This window comes from Hyperolius riggenbachi, chromosome 5 (genome assembly GCF_040937935.1).
Source record: "Hyperolius riggenbachi isolate aHypRig1 chromosome 5, aHypRig1.pri, whole genome shotgun sequence".
NCBI classification, from domain to species: Eukaryota; Metazoa; Chordata; class Amphibia; order Anura; family Hyperoliidae; genus Hyperolius; species Hyperolius riggenbachi.
Genome location: NC_090650.1, coordinates 1,536,944 through 1,559,187, shown reverse-complemented (window position 1 = coordinate 1,559,187; position 22,244 = coordinate 1,536,944). Strand labels below are relative to the sequence as shown.

The following is a 22,244-nucleotide window of genomic DNA, read 5'->3' as shown; positions in this document are numbered from 1 at the left end:
TTATATAGCACTGACATCTCCTGCAGCACTGTACAGAGTACATAGTCATGTCACTGACAGTCCTCAGAGGAGCTCACAATCTAATCCTACCAGAGTCATAGTCTAATGTCCTACCATATTATATGTATTTATATAGCACTGACATCTCCTGCAGCACATTACAGAGTACATAGTCATGTCACTGACTGTCCTCAGAGGAGCTCACAGTCTAATCCTACCATAGTCATAGTCTAATGTCCTACCATATTATTATTATTATATATTTATATAGCACTGACATCTTCTGCAGCGCTATACAGAGTACATAGTCATGTCACTGACTGTCCTCAGAGGAGCTCACAGTCTAATCCTACCATAGTCATAGTCTAATGTCCTACCATATTATTATTATGTATTTATATAGCACTGACATCTTCTGCAGCACATTACAGAGTACATAGTCATGTCACTGACTGTCCTCAGAGGAGCTCACAGTCTAATTCTACCATAGTCATAGTCTAATGTCCTACCATATTATTATTATATATTTATATAGCAGTGACATCTTCTGCAGCACATTACAGAGTACATAGTCATGTCACTGACTGTCCTCAGAGGAGCTCACAGTCTAATCCTACCATAGTCATAGTCTAATGTCCTACCATATTATTATTATGTATTTATATAGCACTGACATGTTCTCCAGCATATTATAGGGCACATAGTCATGTCACTGACATCTTCTGCAGCAGGTAACAGAGTACGTAGTCCTGTCACTGACATCTTCTGCAGCAGGTTACAGAGTACGTAGTCATGTCACTGACATCTTCTGCAGCAGGTTACAGAGTACATGGTCATGTCACTGACATCTTCTGCAGCAGGTTACAGAGTACGTAGTCATGTCACTGACATCTTCTGCAGCAGGTTACAGAGTACATAGTCATGTCACTGACATCTTCTGCAGCAGGTTACAGAGTACAGTCATGTCACTGACATCTCCTGCAGCACGTTACAGAGTACGTAGTCATGTCACTGACATCTCCTGCAGCACGTTACAGAGTACGTAGTCATGTCACTGACATCTTCTGCAGCAGGTTACAGAGTACGTAGTCATGTCACTGACATCTTCTGCAGCACGTTACAGAGTACGTAGTCATGTCACTGACATCTTCTGCAGCAGGTTACAGAGTACGTAGTCATGTCACTGACATCTTCTGCAGCAGGTTATAGAGCACATCTGCACATGATGCTGAGGAGAGTTCTCACCCGGTGCTCCCTGATCCAGCGCTCCATGTCGTTCTCCGTCAGGTAATAAGCTTTGATGTAAGTCTCCACAAACTCCTTGTCTGGAATGGGCCGGAGGTCGGTCAGCTTCTCCAGTTTCATGAGGAACTGCTGGAAGTCCAGCTGCATCAGCGCCCGGCCCTCATTGCTGCATTTCTTCACATTGGCATATCTGGAGGAGGAACACCAGCATGAAAACCATACAAGGCTGCTGTGCATAGCAGGCGGTAAAGGGCCAGAGCAACAACAACAATCATTATACACATAATAAGTATAGGGCATGCGTAATATGATGAAGAAAAAGGAGGAATGAGCATAATGGATAAGTTATAATAAAAAATAAGTAAAGGAAATGAGTGATAAAATTAAAGGAGTACTGTCAGGGCAAAGGGGAAAATGAGTTGAACTTACCCGGGGCTTCTAATGGCCCCCGCAGACATCCTGTGCCCGCGCAGCCACTCACCGATGCTCCGCCCCCCGCAGACATCCTGCGCCCGCACAGCCACTCACTGATGCTCCACCCCCCGCAGACATCCTGTGCCCGAGCAGCCACTCACCGATGCTCCACCCCCCGCAGACATCCTGTGCCCGCGCAGCCACTCACCGATGCTCTGGTCCCCCGCAGACATCCTGTGCCCGCGCAGCCACTCACCGATGCTCCGCCCCCCGCAGACATCCTGCGCCCGCACAGCCACTCACTGATGCTCCACCCCCCGCAGACATCCTGTGCCCGAGCAGCCACTCACCGATGCTCCACCCCCCGCAGACATCCTGTGCCCGCGCAGCCATTTACCGATGCTCCTGCAGACATCCTGTGCCCGCGCAGCCACTCACCGATGCTCCTGCAGACATCCTGTGCCTGCGCAGCCACTCACCGATGCTCTTGTCCCCCGCAGACATCCTGTGCCAGCGCAGCCACTCACCGATGTTCCACCCCCCGCAGACATCCTGTGCCCGCGCAGCCACTCACCGGTGCTCTGCCCCCCCGCAGACATCCTGTGCCCGCGCAGCCACTCACCGGTGCTCTGCCCCCCCCGCAGACATCCTGTGCCCGCGCAGCCACTCACCGATGATCCACCCCCCGCAGACATCCTGTGCCCGTGCAGCCACTCACCGATGCTCTGCCCCCCCGCAGACATCCTGTGCCCACGCAGCCACTCACCGATGTTCCACCCCCCGCAGACATCCTGTGCCCGCGCAGCCACTCACCGATGCTCCGCCCCCCGCAGACGTCCTGTGCCCACGCAGCCACTCACCGATGCTCCGCCCCCCGCAGACGTCCTGTGCCCGTGCAGCCACTCACCGATGCTCCACCCCCCGCAGACATCCTGTGCCCGCGCAGCCACTCACCGATGCTCCGCCCCCCCGCAGACGTCCTGTGCCCACGCAACCACTCACCAAATGCTCCAGTCCCCTGCAGACTTCCTGTGCCCACGCAGCCACTCACCGATGTTCCACCCCCCGCAGACGTCCTGTGCCCGCGCAGCCACTCAGCGATGCTCTGGTCCCCCGCAGACGTCCTGTGCCCACGCAGCCACTCACCGATGCTCCGGTCCCCCGCAGACGTCCTGTGCCCACGCAGCCACTCACCGATGCTCCGGTCCCCCGCAGACGTCCTGTGCCCGTGCAGCCACTCACCGATGCTCTGGTCCCCGCAGACATCCTGTGCCCGCGCAGCCACTCACCGATGCTCCACCCCCGCAGACGTCCTGTGCCCGCGCAGCCACTCACTGATGCTCCAGTCCCCCGCAGACGTCCTGTGCCCACGCAGCCACTCACCAATGCTCTTGTCCCCCGCAGACATCCTGTGCCAGCGCAGCCACTCACCGATGCTCCACCCCCCGCAGACATCCTGTGCCCGCGCAGCCACTCACTGATGCTCCGGTCTCCCGCAGACGTCCTGTGCCCGCGCAGCCACTCACTGATGCTCCGGTCCCCCGCAGACGTCCTGTGCCCGCGCAGCCACTCACCGATGCTCTTGTCTCCCGCAGACATCCTGTGCCAGCGCAGCCACTCACCGATGCTCCGGTCCTCCGCAGACATCCTGTGCCCGTGCAGCCACTCACCGATGCTCTGGTCCCCCGCAGACATCCTGTGCCCGCGCAGCCACTCACCGATGCTCTGGACCCCCGCAGACATCCTGTCCCCCGCAGACTACACGGCCTCTTTACTGCATTCTGCTATATGTCACTACACGGCCAATTTACTGCATTCTGCTATATGTCACTACATGACCTCTTTACTGCATTCTGCTATATGTCACTACATGACCTCTTTACTGCATTCTGCTATATGTCACTACAGGACCTCTTTACTGCATTCTGCTGTATGTCACTACGGGGCCTCTTTACTGCATTCTACTATATGTCACTACAGGGCCTCTTTACTGCATTCTGCTATATGTCACTACAGGACCTCTGTACTGCATTCTGCTATATGTCACTACAGGGCCTCTATACTGCATTCTGCTATATGTCACTACAGGGCCTCTGTACTGCATTCTGCTATATGTCACTACAGGGCCTCTTTACTGCATTCTGCTATATGTCACTACAGGGCCTCTATACTGCATTCTGCTATATGTCACTACATGACCTCTTTACTGCATTCTGCTATATGTCACTACAGGGCCTCTTTACTGCATTCTGCTATATGTCACTACAGGTCCTCTTTACTGCATTCTGCTATATGTCACTACATGGCCTCTTTACTGCATTCTGCTATATGTCACTACAGGGCCTCTTTACTGCATTCTGCTATATGTCACTACAGGGCCTCTTTACTGCATTCTGCTATATGTCACTACAGTGCCTCTTTACTGCATTCTGCTATATGTCACTACAGTGCCTCTTTACTGCATTCTGCTATATGTCACCACAGGGCCTCTTTACTGCATTCTGCTATATGTCACCACAGGGCCTCTTTACTGCATTCTACTATATGTCACCACAGGGCCTCTTTACTGCATTCTGCTTTTTGTCACTACAGGGCCTCCTTACTGCATTCTGCTATATGTCACTACAGGGCCTCTTTACTGCATTCTGCTATATGTCACCACAGGGCCTCTTTACTGCATTCTGCTGTATGTCACTACAGGGCCTCTATACTGCATTCTGCTATATGTCACTACAGGGCCTCTTTACTGCATTCTGCTATATGTCACTACAGGGCCTCTTTACTGCATTCTGCTATATGTCGCTACAGGGCCTCTTTACTGCATTCTGCTATATGTCACTACAGGACCTCTTTACTGCATTCTGCTATATGTCACTACAGGGCCTCCTTACTGCATTCTGCTATATGTCACTACAGGGCCTCTTTACTGCATTCTGCTATATGTCACTACAGGGCCTCTTTACTGCATTCTGCTGTATGTCACTACAGTGCCTCTTTACTGCATTCTGCTACATGTCACTACAGGGCCTCTTTACTGCATTCTGCTACATGTCACTACAGGGCCTCTTTACTGCATTCTGCTATATGTCACTACAGGGCCTCTTTACTGCATTCTGCTACATGTCACTACAGGGCCTCTTTACTGCATTCTGCTACATGTCACTACAGGGCCTCTTTACTGCATTCTGCTACATGTCACTACAGGGCCTCTTTACTGCATTCTGCTATATGTCACTACAGGGCCTCTTTACTGCATTCTGCTATATGTCACTACAGGGCCTCTTTACTGCATTCTGCTACATGTCACTACAGGGCCTCTTTACTGCATTCTGCTATATGTCACTACAGGGCCTCTTTACTGCATTCTGCTATATGTCACTACAGGGCCTCTTTACTGCATTCTGCTATATGTCACTACAGGGCCTCTTTACTGCATTCTGCTATATGTCACTACAGGGCCTCTTTACTGCATTCTACTATTTGTCACTACAGGGCCTCTTTACTGCATTCTGCTATATGTCACTACAGGGCCTCTTTACTGCATTCTGCTATATGTCACTACAGGGCCTCTTTACTGCATTCTGCTATATGTCACTACAGGGCCTCTTTACTGCATTCTGCTATATGTCACTACAGGGCCTCTTTACTGCATTCTGCTATATGTCGCTACAGGGCCTCTTTACTGCATTCTGCTATATGTCACTACAGGACCTCTTTACTGCATTCTCCTATATGTCACTACAGGGCCTCTTTACTGCATTCTGCTATGTCACTACAGGGCCGCTTTACTGCATTCTGCTATACGTCACTACAGGGCCTCTTTACTGCATTCTGCTATATGTCACTACAGGGCCTCTTTACTGCATTCTGCTATATGTCACTACAGGGCCTCTTTACTGCATTCTGCTATATGTCACTACAGGGCCTCTTTACTGCATTCTGCTATATGTCACTACAGGGCCTCTTTACTGCATTCTGCTATATGTCACTACAGGGCCTCTTTACTGCATTCTGCTATATGTCACCACAGGGCCTCTTTACTGCATCATGTCACTACAGCAGGCTGTGGGAGGAAACCAGGGCACCTGGAGTTAACACACAAACATGGGGGGGCATACAAGCTCCATGCATTCCCTGAAAGCCAAGCGTATGAAGTGTGCTTCCTCGGAGGACTCACCCCTCCACCAGCGTCCGGTTAGCCAGCCGGATGCAGTGTTCCCACAGGATGTTGGAGACAGGAAGTGGAATGCGGACATGCTTCGACAGCTCACACAACTTCCTATTAAACTGATCAAATTCCTGCAACACAATGAAACCGCAACAGTCAGATGATTCATCAGAAACGCCCTGGGGAGGGCGGGGCTAGCCGTACTTCTCAAGCTCACTCAAACCTGAATTATCGCAAATTCTTTCTGTTTTAGGAAAGCAATTTTTTGTTTTTCCTGTGCTGGGATAGGACTATAAGAGGGGCTCAGCTTCTACTCCCCCACACTGCAGGAAGGGCCGGCTGCAGGTGTCAGACCAGCGGGGTGTGTGTGACTGGCTGGGGGGAGGTGTCAGACTGGCTGGGGGGAGGTGTCAGACTGGCTAGTGTGTGTGGGTGTGACTGGCTAAGAGATCGGTGTCAGACTGGCTGGGGAGATGTCAGACTGGTGGGAGGGGAGAGGTGTCAGGCTGGGGAGGTGTCAGACTGGCTGGGGGGGGTGTAAACCTGGCTGGGGGAGGAGTCAGAATGGTTGGAGGGTGGGGTGTATTTTAGTCAGACTTGCTGGGGAGGAGTCAAACGAACTGGGGGAGGAGTCAGACTGGCGTGTGGTATGACTGGCTAAGGGCAAGGAGTCAGACTGGCTGAGGGGGAGGAGTCAGACTGGCAGGAGTATGACTGGCTGTGGGAGTGCAGTGAATGTTAGTCAGACTGGTGGGGGAGGAGTCAGACTGGCTGGGGGGAGGATTGGCTGGGGAGGAGTCAGACTGGCTGGGGGGCGGGGTATATTTTAGTCTGGTTGGGGTGTGGTATGACTGGCTGGGGGGGGGGGGCAGGGTGTATGTTAGTCAGATTTGCTGGGGGGAGGTGTCAGACTGGCTGGAGGAGTGGTATGACTGGCTAGGGGGAGGTGTCAGATTGGCTGGGATGAGTATGACTGGCTGGGGGGAGGAGTCAGACTGTCTGGGGTGAGTGTGACTGGCTAGGGAGAGGTGTCAGACTGGCTGTAATTAGTATGACTGGCTGGGAGGAGTCAAACTGGCTGGGGAGGAGTCAGACTGGCGGGGGGAGGAGTCAGACTGGCTGGTGTGTGGTGATATGCCTGGCTGGGGGCGGGGTTTATGTTAGTCAGACTGACATAAAGGATTACCTGTAACAAAGCATCGACGTACACATTGTGCTGAGACATGATTTCCTTGACATCCCATTTGACGTTGGCCATAAGCAGCAGCAGCTGTTCATAGTCTATCGCCCGCGCTGCTACAATCCAGTAGATGGGCTTGCGGAGCTCACTGGCGGTGGAGACTGTCTGTAAGAGACACACAGGAGAGGTAATGTACAGGAGGAGGAGTCAATGCTCAGGAGACAAAGTCAATACACAGGAGGCGGAGTCAATGCACAGGAGGCGGAGTCAATGCACAGGAGGCAGAGTCAATGTACATAGGGCGAGTCAATGCACTGGAGGCGGGCTCAATATACATGTGGTGGGATCAATGTATGGGAGGCGGAGTCAGGGCACAAGGGGTGGAGTCAATGCACTAGCGGTGGAGTCAATTACAATGGGGGTGGAGTCAAAGCACCGGGGGCGGGGTCCATGCACAAAAGGCGAAATCCCTGCACAGGAGGTGGGATCCATGCACAGGAGGTGAGGTCATTGTACAAGAGTCAATGCACAGGAGGCCGAGTCAATGTACATAGGGCGGAGTCAATGCACTGGAGGCAAGGTCAATATACATGTGGTGGGATCAATGTACGGGAGGCGGAGTCAATGCACAAGGGGTGGAGTCAATGCACATGAGGCCGAGTCAATGCACATGAGGCCGAGTCAATGCATATGAGGCCGAGTCAATGTACTGGGGGCGAGGTCAATATACACATGGTGGGATTAAAGTACGGGAGGCGGAGTCAATGCACAAGGGGTGGGGTCCATGCACAGGAGGCAGAGTCAATGTACATAGGGCGAGTCAATGCACTGGAGGCGGGGTCAATATACATGTGGTGGGATAAATGTACGGGAGGCGGAGTCAAGGCACAAGGGGTGGAGTCAATGCACCAGGGCGGAGTCAATGCACCAGGGCGGAGTCAATGCACCAGGGCGGAGTCAATGCACAGGAGGTGGGGTCCATGCACAGGAGGTGGGGTCCATGCACAGGAGGTGGGGTCCATGCACAGGAGGTGGGGTCCATGCACAGGAGGTGGGGTCCATGCACAGGAGGTGGGGTCCATGCACCGGGGCGGAGTCCATGCACAGGAGGTGGGGTCCATGCACAGGAGGTGGGGTCCATGCACAGGAGGTGGGCACAGCTTATTCGCTACACAACAGCAGTTTATCACTCACTGACCGCTTCCCGTGCTGTGTGGAAATCTAATCTCTGCAGGAAAAGCGACGTCTGATATGAAAGTATGGAAGTCAGTGCTGATGAATGCACCATAAACATTCTATACATTTCACAGAACTCAAATGACATTTTCAACTCCATACACCACAAATATCAAATGCAAAAGCCAGCAATTCCTGAATGTGTAGCAGAATGCAAAGGGTTAATGATCTATCGCCATGGTGTCATCATCCTGCAAGCAACCAATACAATCTGCAGGGATACAAATCTATACGATCTGTATCAGAAACCAACAACAAAGGATGACATTCATTTCCCTGAATGGGACAACACGTGGCGATACGTGAATACGGTCATATGCAGATTTCTCCCACATGCACTGGTCTGACTTCCCGTAACAAATACCAGAGACAAACCATATACTAAAAGGGGGGGAGCAGGCATGTATTATATGCAGTCCTCATGCTCACCACTCCCCCGTTCTGACATCACTTGAGGAAGAGAGGCGGGAGGTCCGCCCCCTTCCTCAGAGCTAGCTACGTCTGTGTAGGAACTGTGCGTCTAGCGGCTGTAGTGACATCACTAGTGCAGCTTCTGTGTTTCGGGAGGTCCGCCCCCCTTCCTCAGAGCTAGCTACGTCTGTGTAGGAACTGTGCGTCTAGCGGCTGTAGTGACATCACTAGTGCAGCTTCTGTGTTTCGGGAGGTCCGCCCCCCTTCCTCAGAGCTAGCTACGTCTGTGTAGGAACTGTTATAAACTGTTCTTTATCACCTTGCTTCGACACCACCGTCTCACAGACTGTGAGATCACTTGACTCTCCACACCGCAAACAGGATATAGACTTCCTCAGGCTTCTTCAATGTTTACGTTATTTATTCAGGAAACAGGAATACAGATAGATACATTCATCATATCCTAGCCATGCCAATCTTCATGTTGCGTTACAAGCTCGTGATTAGACTCCCTGCTGAAGTCAATCAGGTACCTTCTTCCTAACTACGTTACACTAAACTACCTATGTACAGCATACATTATATCAGATTACAGAAAGGAAGAACATGCTTAGAGGTCCCAGTCGGCCTTGCGAGCTAGTGCGGAAGGAAGAAGCAGAAGTGAGCTCTCATAGCTCCCTCAGCCTTTAATACCGACTAGGAAAGAGTTAAATATGACATCATCTTCGCCACCCCCTAGACCAGATTATTGGTGGACCCACTCGTGGTGTCATCATACACACCTACTTGATTAATAATCAATGAGGCATTTGACCCATATGCAGGAACGTGGATGTTTAGTAAATATGGCCAATGTTTTCTGTTCCTGTGGTGTACGTGGAGGTCAGAGTAGTCCGATGGCCTTCTTTTAGGAACATGTTCTCAGTATCTGCGGGTATCCTCTGCTACACGCAGACCCTGAGATGCCTCTGTCTATTTTAAAGGCATACACGGCGGACAAGCCTTTTACATAAAACTCAGGCCAAGTAACTGAGGCCTACTTAAATTATAACAGGAACTGTGCGTCTAGCGGCTGTAGTGACATCACTAGTGCAGCTTCCGTGTTTCGGGAGGATCGCCTCCCTTCCTCAGAGCTAGCTGCGTCTGTGTAGGAACTGTGCGTCTAGCGGCAATAGTGACATCACTAGTGCAGCTTTTGTGTTTCAGGAGGTCCGCCTCCCCTCCTCAGAGCTAGCTGCGTCTGTGTAGGAACTGTGCGTCCAGCAGCTGTAGTGACATCACTAGTGCAGCTTCCGTGATTCGGGAGGACCGCCTCCCTTCCCCAGAGCTAGCTGCGTCTCTGTGTAGGAACTGTGTGTCTAGCAGCTGTAGTGACATCACTAGTGCAGCTTCCGTGTTTCAGGAGGTCCGCCTCTGTTCCTCAGAGCTAGCTGCGTCTGTGTAGGAACTGTGCGTCTAGCAGCTGTAGTGACATCACTAGTGCAGCTTCTGTGTTTCGGGAGGTCCGCCTCTCTTCCTCAGAGCTAGCTGCGTCTGTGTAGGAACTGTGCGTCTAGCAGCTGTAGTGACATCACTAGTGCAGCTTCTGTGTTTCGGGAGGTCCGCCTCTCTTCCTCAGAGGTAGCTGCGTCTGTGTAGGAACTGTGTGTCTAGCGGCTGTAGTGACATCACTAGTGCAGCTTCCGTGTTTCGGGAGGTCCACCTCTCTTCCTCAGAGCTAGCTGTGTCTGTGTAGGAACTGTGCGTCTAGCGGCTGTAGTGACATCACTAGTGCAGCTTCCATGTTTTGGGAGGTCCGCCTCTCTTCCTCAGAGCTAGCTGCGTCTGTGTAGGAACTGTGTGTCTAGCAGCTGTAGTGACATCACTAGTGCAGCTTCTGTGCTTCGGGAGGTCCGCCTCCCTTCCTCAGAGCTAGCTGCGTCTGTGTAGGAACTGTGTGTCTAGCAGCTGTAGTGACATCACTAGTGCAGTGTGAAGAGAGGGAAACCGAGAGCCCGATATGGTGTAGTATGTTAATGTAATGGTATCTGGTGATAAAGAAAATGATTATACTCACAAAGGTAGGTCGCCACCAAGGCAACCACTGGGCGAGCAGGCGGGGAGAATTATAACCTGACCCCGCTCAGGTCTAAGAAGTCGCTCTCTGTAGATAGGAAAAAGTGGGGATACAGCCCTCCACCAAGGGTGGATTAAATTATTTTGTAGCAGTATAACAGAGGCGCCAGGTAGAGTAAAATTAATTAAAATCGTTAAAAAGGGCGAAGTGGGTGGACTCACCTCCCTTCTGGAAGAAATGGCCGGACAACGGGCAAGTTACTTGCAGTTTAAAGTAACATTTAATAATAACTCCAAAAGTGCAACGCGTTTCACGGGTAACAGTCCAGCTTCTTCAGGCAAACGATTTTTGGAGGGGAAACCGTCTGGTCAAGAGCTGGGTATAGCGCCTCTGTAGTTTACAGGTATAGCGCTTCTGTGTTTCAGGAGGTCCGCCTCCCTTCCTCAGCGCTAGCTGCGTCTGTGTAGGAACTGTAGTGACATCACTAGTGCAGCTTCCGTGTTTCGGGAGGTCCGCCTCTCTTCCTCAGAGCTAGCTGCGTCTGTGTAGGAACTGTGCGTCTAGCAGTTGTGGTGACATCACTAGTGCAGCTTCCGTGTTTCGGGAGGACCGCCTCCCTTCCTCAGAGCTAGCTGCGTCTGTGTAGGAACTGTGCGTCTAGCAGCTGTAGTGACATCACTAGTCCAGCTTCCGTGTTTCGGGAGGACCGCCTCCCTTCCTCAGAGCTAGCTGCGTCTGTGTAGGAACTGTGCGTCTAGCAGCAGTAGTGACATCACTAGTGCAGCTTCCGTGTTTCGGGAGGACCGCCTCCCTTCCTCAGAGCTAGCTGCGTCTGTGTAGGAACTGTGTGTCTAGCAGCTGTAGTGACATCACTAGTGCAGCTTCCGTGTTTCGGGAGGACCGCCTCCCTTCCTCAGAGCTAGCTGCGTCTGTGTAGGAACTGTGCGTCTAGCAGCAGTAGTGACATCACTAGTGCAGCTTCCGTGTTTCGGGAGGACCGCCTCCCTTCCTCAGAGCTAGCTGCATCTGTGTAGGAACTGTGTGTCTAGCAGCTGTAGTGACATCACTAGTGCAGCTTCCGTGTTTCGGGAGGACCGCCCCCCTTCCTCAGAGATAGCTGCGTCTGTGTAGGAACTGTGCGTCTAGCAGCTGTAGTGACATCACCAGTGCAGCTTCTGTGTTTCGGGAGGTCCGCCTCCCTTCCTCAGAGCTAGCTGCGTCTGTGTAGGAACTGTGCGTCTAGCAGCTGTAGTGACATCACTAGTGCAGCTTCTGTGTTTCGGGAGGACCGCCTCCCTTCCTCAGAGCTAGCTGCGTCTGTGTAGGAACTGTGCGTCTAGCAGCTGTAGTGACATCACTAGTGCAGCTTCCGTGTTTTGGGAGGACCGCCTCTCTTCCTCAGAGCTAGCTGCGTCTGTGTAGGAACTGTGTGTCTAGCAGCTGTAGTGACATCACTAGTGCAGCTTCCGTGTTTCGGAAGGTCCGCCTCCCTTCCTCAGAGCTAGCTGTGTCTGTGTAGGAACAGTGCGTCTAGCAGCTGTAGTGACATTACTAGTGCAGCTGCCGTGTTTCGGGAGGACCGCCTCTCTTCCTCAGAGCTAGCTGCGTCTGTGTAGGAACTGTGTGTCTAGCAGCTGTAGTGACATCACTAGTGCAGCTTCTGTTTTTCGGGAGGTCCGTCTCCCTTCCTCAGAGCTAGCTGCGTCTGTGTAGGAACTGTGCGTCTAGCAGCTGTAGTGACATCACTAGTGCAGCTTCCGTGTTTCAGGAGGTGCGCCTCCCTTCCCCAGAGCTAGCTGCATCTGTGTAGGAACTGTGCGTCTAGCAGTTGTAGTGACATCACTAGTGCAGCTTCCGTGTTTCGGGAGGTCCGCCTCTCTTCCTCAGAGCTAGCTGCGTCTGTGTAGGAACTGTGCGTCTAGCAGCTGTAGTGACATCACTAGCGCAGCTTCTGTGTTTCGGAAGGTCCGCCTCCCTTCTTCAGAGCTAGCTGTGTCTGTGTAGGAACAGTGCGTCTAGCAGCTGTAGTGACATCACTAGTGCAGCTTCCGTGTTTCGGGAGGTCCGCCTCTCTTCCTCAGAGCTAGCTGCGTCTGTGTAGGAACTGTGTGTCTAGCGGCTGTAGTGACATCACTAGTGCAGCTTCTGTGTTTCGGGAGGTCCGCCTCTCTTCCTCAGCGATAGCTGCGTCTGTGTAGGAACTGTGCATCTAGCAGCTGTAGTGACATCACTAGTGCAGCTTACGTGTTTCGGGAGGTCCGCCTCCCTTCCTCAGAGCTAGCTGCGTCTGTGTAGGAACTGTGTGTCCAGCAGCTGTAGTGCCATCACTAGTGCAGCTTCTGTGTTTCAGGAGGTCCACCTCTCTTCCTCAGAGCTAGCTGCGTCTGTGTAGGAACTGTGCGTCTAGCGGCTGTAGTGACATCACTAGTGCAGCTTCCGTGTTTCGGGAGGACCGCCTCCCTTCCTCAGAGCTAGCTGCGTCTGTGTATGAACTGTGTGTCTAGCGGCTGTAGTGACATCACTAGTGCAGCTTCGGTGTCTCGGGAGGTCCGCCTCTCTTCCTCAGAACTAGCTGCGTCTGTGTAGGAACTGTGCGTCTAGCAGCTGTAGTGACATCACTAGCGCAGCTTCTGTGTTTCGGAAGGTCCGCCTCCCTTCCTCAGAGCTAGCTGTGTCTGTGTAGGAACAGTGCGTCTAGCAGCTGTAGTGACATCACTAGTGCAGCTTCCGTGTTTCGGGAGGTCCGCCTCTCTTCCTCAGAGCTAGCTGCGTCTGTGTAGGAACTGTGTGTCTAGCAGCTGTAGTGACATCACTGGTGCAGCTTCCGTGTTTCGGGAGGTCCGCCTCTCTTCCTCAGAGCTAGCTGCGTCTGTGTAGGAACTGTGCGTCTAGCAGCTGTAGTGACATCACTAGCGCAGCTTCTGTGTTTCGGAAGGTCCGCCTCCCTTCCTCAGAGCTAACTGTGTCTGTGTAGGAACAGTGCGTCTAGCAGCTGTAGTGACATCACTAGTGCAGCTTCCGTGTTTCAGGAGGTCCGCCTCCCTTCCTCAGAGCTAGCTGCGTCTGTGTAGGAACTGTGTGTCTAGCAGCTGTAGTGACATCACTAGTGCAGCTTCCGTGTTTCGGGAGGTCCGCCTCTCTTTCTCAGAGCTAGCTGCGTCTGTGTAGGAACTGTGCGTCTAGCAGCTGTAGTGACATCACTAGTGCAGCTTCCGTGTTTCGGGAGGTCCGCCTCCCTTCCTCAGAGCTAGCTGCGTCTGTGTAGGAACTGTGCGTCTAGCAGCTGTAGTGACATCACTAGTGCAGCTTCCGTGTTTCGGGAGGTCCGCCTCTCTTCCTCAGAACTAGCTGCGTCTGTGTAGGAACTGTGTGTCTAGCGGCTGTAGTGACATCACTAGTGCAGCTTCCATGTTTCGGGAGGACCGCCTTCCTTCCTCAGAGCTAGCTGCGTCTGTGTAGGAACTGTGCGTCTAGCAGCTGTAGTGACATCACTAGTGCAGCTTCCGTGTTTCGGGAGGTCCGCCTCTCTTCCTCAGAGCTAGCTGCGTCTGTGTAGGAACAGTGCGTCTAGCAGCTGTAGTGACATCACTAGTGCAGCTTCCGTGTTTCGGGAGGTCCGCCTCTCTTCCTCAGAGCTAGCTGCGTCTGTGTAGGAACTGTGCCGTCTAGCAGCTGTAGCGACATCACTAGTGCAGCTTCTGTGTTTCGGGAGGACCGCCTCCCTTCCTCAGAGCTAGCTGCGTCTGTGTAGGAACTGTGCCGTCTAGCAGCTGTAGTGACATCACTAGTGCAGCTTCTGTGTTTCGGGAGGACCGCCTCCCTTCCTCAGAGCTAGCTGCGTCTGTGTAGGAACTGTGTGTCTAGCGGCTGTAGTGACATCACTAGTGCAGCTTCTGTGTCTCCGGAGGTCCATCTCCCTTCCTCAGAGCTAGCTGCGTCTGTGTAGGAACTGTGCGTCTAGCAGCTGTAGTGACATCACTAGTGCAGCTTCTGTGTTTCGGGAGGTCCGTCTCCCTTCCTCAGAGCTAGCTGCGTCTGTGTAGGAACTGTGCGTCTAGCAGCTGTAGTGACATCACTTGTGCAGCTTCCGTGTTTCAGGAGGTGCGCCTCCCTTCCCCAGAGCTAGCTGCGTCTGTGTAGGAACTGTGCGTCTAGCAGTTGTAGTGACATCACTAGTGCAGCTTCCGTGTGTCGGGAGGTCCGCCTCTCTTCCTCAGAGCTAGCTGCGTCTGTGTAGGAACTGTGCGTCTAGCAGATGTAGTGACATCACTAGTGCAGCTTCCGTGTTTCGGGAGGTCCGCCTCTCTTCCTCAGAGCTAGCTGCGTCTGTTTAGGAACTGTGTGTCTAGCGGCTGTAGTGACATCACTAGTGCAGCTTCTGTGTTTCGGGAGGTCCGCCTCTCTTCCTCAGCGATAGCTGCGTCTGTGTAGGAACTGTGCATCTAGCAGCTGTAGTGACATCACTAGTGCAGCTTCTGTGTTTCGGGAGGTCCACCTCTCTTCCTCAGAGCTAGCTGCGTCTGTGTAGGAACTGTGTGTCTAGCAGCTGTAGTGACATCACTAGTGCAGCTTCCGTGTTTCGGGAGGTCCGCCTCTCTTCCTCAGAGCTAGCTGCGTCTGTGTAGGAACTGTGCGTCTAGCAGCTGTAGTGACATCACTAGTGCAGCTTCCGTGTTTCGGGAGGTCCGCCTCCCTTCCTCAGAGCTAGCTGCGTCTGTGTAGGAACTGTGCGTCTAGCAGCTGTAGTGACATCACTAGTGCAGCTTCTGTGTTTCGGGAGGTCCGCCTCTCTTCCTCAGAGCTAGCTGCGTCTGTGTAGGAACAGTGCGTCTAGCAGCTGTAGTGACATCACTAGTGCAGCTTCCGTGTTTCGGGAGGTCCGCCTCTCTTCCTCAGAGCTAGCTGCGTCTGTGTAGGAACTGTGCCGTCTAGCAGCTGTAGTGACATCACTAGTGCAGCTTCTGTGTTTCGGGAGGACCGCCTCCCTTCCTCAGAACTAGCTGCGTCTGTGTAGGAACTGTGCCGTCTAGCAGCTGTAGTGACATCACTAGTGCAGCTTCCGTGTTTCGGGAGGTCCGCCTCTCTTCCTCAGAGCTAGCTGCGTCTGTGTAGGAACTGTGTGTCTAGCGGCTGTAGTGACATCACTAGTGCAGCTTCCGTGTTTCGGGAGGTCCGCCTCCCTTCCTCAGAGCTAGCTGCGTCTGTGTAGGAACTGTGCGTCTAGCAGCTGTAGTGACATCACTAGTGCAGCTTCTGTGTTTCGGGAGGACCGCCTCCCTTCCTCAGAACTAGCTGCGTCTGTGTAGGAACTGTGTGTCTAGCAGCTGTAGTGACATCACTAGTGCAGCTTCTGTGTTTCGGGAGGTCCACCTCTCTTCCCCAGAGCTAGCTGCGTCTGTGTAGGAACTGTGTGTCTAGCGGCTGTAGTGACATCACTAGTGCAGCTTCCGTGTTTCGGGAGGTCCGCCTCCCTCCCTCAGAGCTAGCTGCGTCTGTGTAGGAACTGTGTGTCTAGCAGCTGTAGTGACATCACTAGTGCAAGCTTCTGTGTTTTGGGAGGTCCGCCTCCCTTCCTCAGAGCTAGCTGCGTCTGTGTAGGAACTGTGCGTCTAGCAGCTGTAGTGACATCACTAGTGCAGCTTCTGTGTTTCGGGAGGACCGCCTCCCTTCCTCAGAGCTAGCTGCGTCTGTGTAGGAACTGTGCGTCTAGCAGCTGTAGTGACATCACTAGTGCAGCTTCCGTGTTTCGGGAGGACCGCCTCCCTTCCTCAGAGCTAGCTGCGTCTGTGTAGGAACTGTGTGTCTAGCAGCTGTAGTGACATCACTAGTGCAGCTTCCGTGTTTCGGGAGGACCGCCTCTCTTCCTCAGAGCTAGCTGCGTCTGTGTAGGAACAGTGCGTCTAGCAGCTGTAGTGACATTACTAGTGCAGCTTCCGTGTTTCGGGAGGACCGCCTCTCTTCCTCAGAGCTAGCTGCGTCTGTGTAGGAACTGTGCGTCTAGCAGCTGTAGTGACATCACTAGTGCAGCTTCCGTGTTTCGGGAGGTCCGCCTCCCTTCCTCAGAGCTAGCTGTGTCTGTGTAGGAACTGTGCGTCTAGCAGCTGTAGTGACATCACTAGTGCAGCTTCTGTGTTTCGGGAGGACCGCCTCCCTTCCTCAGAGCTAGCTGCATCTGTGTAGGAACTGTGTGTCTAGCAGCTGTAGTGACATCACTAGTGCAGCTTCCGTGTTTCGGGAGGTCCGCCTCCCTTCCTCAGAGCTAGCTGTGTCTGTGTAGGAACTGTGCGTCTAGCAGCTGTAGTGACATCACTAGTGCAGCTTCTGTGTGTTTCGGGAGGACCGCCTCCCTTCCTCAGAGCTAGCTGCGTCTGTGTAGGAACAGTGCGTCTAGCAGCTGTAGTGACATCACTAGTGCAGCTTCCGTGTTTCGGGAGGTCCGCCTCCTTTTCTCAGAGCTAGCTGTGTCTGTGTAGGAACTGTGCGTCTAGGAGCTGTAGTGACATCACTAGTGCAGCTTCTGTGTTTCGGGAGGACCGCCTCCCTTCCTCAGAGCTAGCTGCATCTGTGTAGGAACAGTGCGTCTAGCAGCTGTAGTGACATCACTAGTGCAGCTTCCGTGTTTCGGGAGGTCCGCCTCCCTTTCTCAGAGCTAGCTGTGTCTGTGTAGGAACTGTGCGTCTAGGAGCTGTAGTGACATCACTAGTGCAGCTTCTGTGTTTCGGGAGGACCGCCTCCCTTCCTCAGAGCTAGCTGCATCTGTGTAGGAACAGTGCGTCTAGCAGCTGTAGTGACATCACTAGTGCAGCTTCCGTGTTTCGGGAGGTCCGCCTCCCTTCCTCAGAGCTAGCTGCGTCTGTGTAGGAACTGTGCGTCTAGCAGCTGTAGTGACATCACTAGTGCAGCTTCTGTGTGTTTCGGGAGGACCGCCTCCCTTCCTCAGAGCTAGCTGCGTCTGTGTAGGAACAGTGCGTCTAGCAGCTGTAGTGACATCACTAGTGCAGCTTCTGTGTGTTTCGGGAGGACCGCCTCCCTTCCTCAGAGCTAGCTGCGTCTGTGTAGGAACAGTGCGTCTAGCAGCTGTAGTGACATCACTAGTGCAGCTTCCGTGTTTCGGGAGGTCCGCCTCCCTTCCTCAGAGCTAGCTGCGTCTGTGTAGGAACTGTGCGTCTAGCAGCTGTAGTGACATCACTAGTGCAGCTTCTGTGTGTTTCGGGAGGACCGCCTCCCTTCCTCAGAGCTAGCTGCGTCTGTGTAGGAACTGTGCGTCTAGCAGCTGTAGTGACATCACTAGTGCAGCTTCCGTGTTTCAGGAGGACCGCCTCCCTTCCTCAGAGCTAGCTGCGTCTGTGTAGGAACTGTGCGTCTAGCAGCTGTAGTGACATCACTAGTGCAGCTTCTGTGTTTCGGGAGGACCGCCTCCCTCCCTCAGAGCTAGCTGCGTCTGTGTAGGAACTGTGCGTCTAGCAGCTGCAGTGACATCACTAGTGCAGCTTCCATGTTTCGGGAGGACCGCCTCCCTTCCTCAGAGCTAGCTGCGTCTGTGTAGGAACTGTGTGTCTAGCAGCTGTAGTGACATCACTAGTGCAGCTTCCATGTTTCGGGAGGACCGTCTCCCTTCCTCAGAGCTAGCTGCGTCTGTGTAGGAACTGTGCGTCTAGCAGCTGTAGTGACATCACTAGTGCAGCTTCTGTGTTTCGGGAGGACCGCCTCCCTTCCTCAGAGCTAGCTGCGTCTGTGTAGGAACTGTGCGTCTAGCAGCTGTAGTGACATCACTAGTGCAGCTTCCGTGTTTCGGGAGGTCCGCCTCCCTTCCTCAGAGCTAGCTGCGTCTGTGTAGGAACTGTGCGTCTAGCAGCTGTAGTGACATCACTAGTGCAGCTTCTGTGTTTCGGGAGGACCGCCTCCCTTCCTCAGAGCTAGCTGCATCTGTGTAGGAACTGTGCGTCTAGCCGCTGTAGTGACATCACTAGTGCAGCTTCTGTGTTTCGGGAGGTCCGCCTCCCTTCCTCAGAGCTAGCTGCGTCTGTGTAGGAACTGTGTGTCTAGCAGCTGTAGTGACATCACTAGTGCAGCTTCTGTGTTTCGGGAGGACCGCCTCCCTTCCTCAGAGCTAGCTGCATCTGTGTAGGAACTGTGCGTCTAGCCGCTGTAGTGACATCACTAGTGCAGCTTCTGTGTTTCGGGAGGTCCGCCTCCCTTCCTCAGAGCTAGCTGCGTCTGTGTAGGAACTGTGCGTCTAGCGGCTGTAGTGACATCACTAGTGCAGCTTCTGTGTTTCGGGAGGTCCGCCTCTCTTCCTCAGAGCTAGCTGCGTCTGTGTAGGAACTGTGCGTCTAGCAGCTGTAGTGACATCACTAGTGCAGCTTCCGTGTTTCGGGAGGACCGCCTCCCTTCCTCAGAGCTAGATGCGTCTGTGTAGGAACTGTGCGTCTAGCAGCTGTAGTGACATCACTAGTGCAGCTTCTGTGTTTCGGGAGGACCGCCTCCCTTCCTCAGAGCTAGCTGGGATCCATTATATCCCCCCTACTGTCATACAAGGACCACCATTGAAGGGCCGTATACCCATGGCATGGGCATGAATACCTCTTGTACCCATACGTTATTATTAGTGCTGTATTGTATACATCATCTCCCAGCATCCTTGGCTGCTCTTATCTAAAAACAAGTATATTTTTATAGGTTTATTAATTTAAATAAGGAGCTAGCTCTATTACACCCTGAACCCTGGGGGTTCTGGCCTGAGAGTACAACTGCTGCAGGAAGGGGTACTATGGGGGTATCCCAGCATGCTCTGGTAGTGGGGTGGCCTCTGAGCGGCGGGGGCACTGACCCGAGAGTACAACTGCTGCAGAAAGGGATACTATGGGGGTATCGTGTTAGAGAAAGGAAGCTGTGCCGGGAGGAGCCATTTGCCTGGATACGCACTGGACGCAAGCGCTGTAGCAGTGTGAAACGGCTGTTGTGCACATCCACCTTCCCCTGGTCACCACGCTCCCCACGCAAGTCACACCGGATACATCACAAATTGTACAGAGGCACGACGCCTGACAGGTTTGATGTATCGCAACGTTTATTGATGTATGTAATCTGGCTGCATGCTGGCAATAAATGCTGACAACAGGACAGCGCCCGGTCTGTTTGTCTTCATGTTTTCTTCGTACTATGGGGGTATCCCAGCATGCTCTGGTACTAGGGTGACCTCTGAGCGGGGGGAGGGGGCACTGACTTGTCTGTACAACTGCTGCAGAAAGGGGTACTATGGGGGTATCCCAGCATGCTCTGGTACTAGGGTGACCTCTGAGCGGGGGGAGGGGGCACTGACCTGTCTGTACAACTGCTGCAGGAAAGGGTACTATGGGGGTATCCCAGCATGCTCTGGGACTAGGGTGACCTCTGAGCGGCGGGGGCACTTACCTGAGAGTAGAACTGCTGCAGAAAAGGCTTCTTGGCGGATGGCATCACGGCATCCAGGTGGGGCTGCAGAGACTCGAACTGCTCAGCTAGGAAGACCCTGAAACATGAAGCAGGAGAGGTGAGACAACGGCTGAGACATCCCACAGGGCTGTGCAGGGGAATTACTGGGAGAACTACATAGAGGAGGGGCAGAAGAGGGGTGATAGGAGGGATGGGGCAGAAGAGGGGTGATGTGAGGGATGAGGGGGCAGATGAGGGGTGATAGGAGGGATGGGGCAGAAGAGGGGTGATGTGAGGGATGAGGGGGCAGATGAGGGGTGATGTGAGGGATGAGGGGGCAGATGAGGGGTGATAGGAGGGATGAGGGGGAAGAAGAGGAGTGATAAGAGATGGAGGAAATGAGGGGTGATAAGAGGAATGGGGCAGAAGGGGGGTGATAAAGATGGATGGGGCAGAAGGGGCGTAATAATACATGGTCAGGGGCAGGATCCATCTTCCGTCCTGCACATGCTGGGTATTCCCTTGCCAGACACAAGCTGCAGACAGTAAAGGGTTATCTCTCCTCGTGTCGTACACGGTGACATTATATTCAGGTGGCCCCCATTTTTAAGTGTCCCTGCGGTTAGAATGATATGGAGGCTGCCATATTTATTTCCTTCTACACCATGCTGGTTCCCCGGCTGTCTTGCTGATGATCCTCTGCCTCTGATACTGCATACTTAGACCCGGAACATGCATGCAGAAGTAATATAGTCTGACCACACTGACCGCATGCTTGTTGCAGGTGTGATTCACACATTACTGAAGCCAGGAAGATCTGCAGGAAAGCAAGGCAACTGGCATAGCTTATAAGAAAATTAATATGGCCGTCTCCATGTCCCTCTGACTACAGCATCACTTTAAAGTGGGGGAGGGGCCTTCCTGCATTACAGCCGTGGGTGTGGAGGTCCCCCTGTAGCTGGAAACCCATTCTCCTTCCACTGACAGGCAGTGATGTGATTGGTTGATGTGGCAGCTCGCCCTCTGCTGTGCATTCTGGGTATAACAGGGATGAGAGATCAGCCTACTGATGATTTGAGGATCCCAGCAGTAGTCAGTAGTCTGTATACAGTACCCAGGATTCTCAGGGGTACCACAGACCCCAGGTAGCAGTAAGGCTTTTTGATTGGCTGAGATAAATCACATGACAGCTGTACAATACTCACAGGGATTCCGTGGCCACCACTCGCTGGGACAGTCCGTACAGCGTATGACTCAATGTCAGGTCCACCATGTGACTGAGATGAGGACTCGGAACCTTCTCCTTCCTCTCCTCCAGAGGCGCCAGAGAGACGGGATTTTCACCGCTTACTTCCTGAAATCAGAGGGTCAGTGACCAGACAAACTGCTTTGTGCATACTAACTGCACCACCTAACAGCTACAAACTCTAAATAATAATACGCCAACTGCAATCCTGCCTGGCAGCACTACAAGCAGTATCGTCCCATCTACATTATCACACAAGAGAGTCAGTATATTTGTATAAACATTACATGATATCTTCTCATGGGACAGCACTGCAGATGTGACCCTGTGATACAATGTAAAGCAGTCAGTGTACAGCTTGTATAACAGTGTAATATTGTATGATATCTTCTCATGGGACAGCACTGCAGATGTGACACTGTGATACAATGTAAAGCAGTCAGTGTACAGCTTGTATAACAGTGTAACTATTGTATGATATCTTCTCATGGGACAGCACTGCAGATGTGACACTGTGATACAATGTAAAGCAGTCAGTGTACAGCTTGTATAACAGTGTAAATATTGTATATCTTCTCATGGGACAGCACTGCACATGTGACACTGTGATACAATGTAAAGTCGTCAGTGTACAGCTTGTATAACAGTGTAATATTGTATGATATCTTCTCATGGGACAGCACTGCAGATGTGACACTGTGATACAATGTAAAGCAGTCAGTGTACAGCTTGTATAACAGTGTAATATTGTGTGATATCTTCTCATGGGACAGCACTGCAGATGTGACACTGTGATACAATGTAAAGCAGTCAGTGTACAGCTTGTATAACAGTGTAATATTGTATGATATCTTCTCATGGGACAACACTGCAG

General features: G+C 52.7%; 1 protein-coding gene across 2 annotated transcripts in view; it reads right to left on the bottom strand.

Annotated features, from left to right (window-relative positions):
• VPS50 (VPS50 subunit of EARP/GARPII complex) overlaps window positions 1-22,244 on the bottom strand; it is a 330,838-nt gene that overhangs the window by 4,206 nt on the left and 304,388 nt on the right. For both annotated transcript variants that reach the window (XM_068238471.1, XM_068238472.1), the window contains 5 exons: window positions 21,330-21,478; window positions 20,125-20,221; window positions 7,014-7,172; window positions 5,837-5,958; window positions 1,246-1,435 (listed from right to left, as the gene is read on the bottom strand). In XM_068238471.1, coding sequence (XP_068094572.1) covers window positions 1,246-1,435; window positions 5,837-5,958; window positions 7,014-7,172; window positions 20,125-20,221; window positions 21,330-21,478 — 717 coding nt within the window. The remainder of the gene's footprint in view (window positions 1-1,245; window positions 1,436-5,836; window positions 5,959-7,013; window positions 7,173-20,124; window positions 20,222-21,329; window positions 21,479-22,244) is intronic.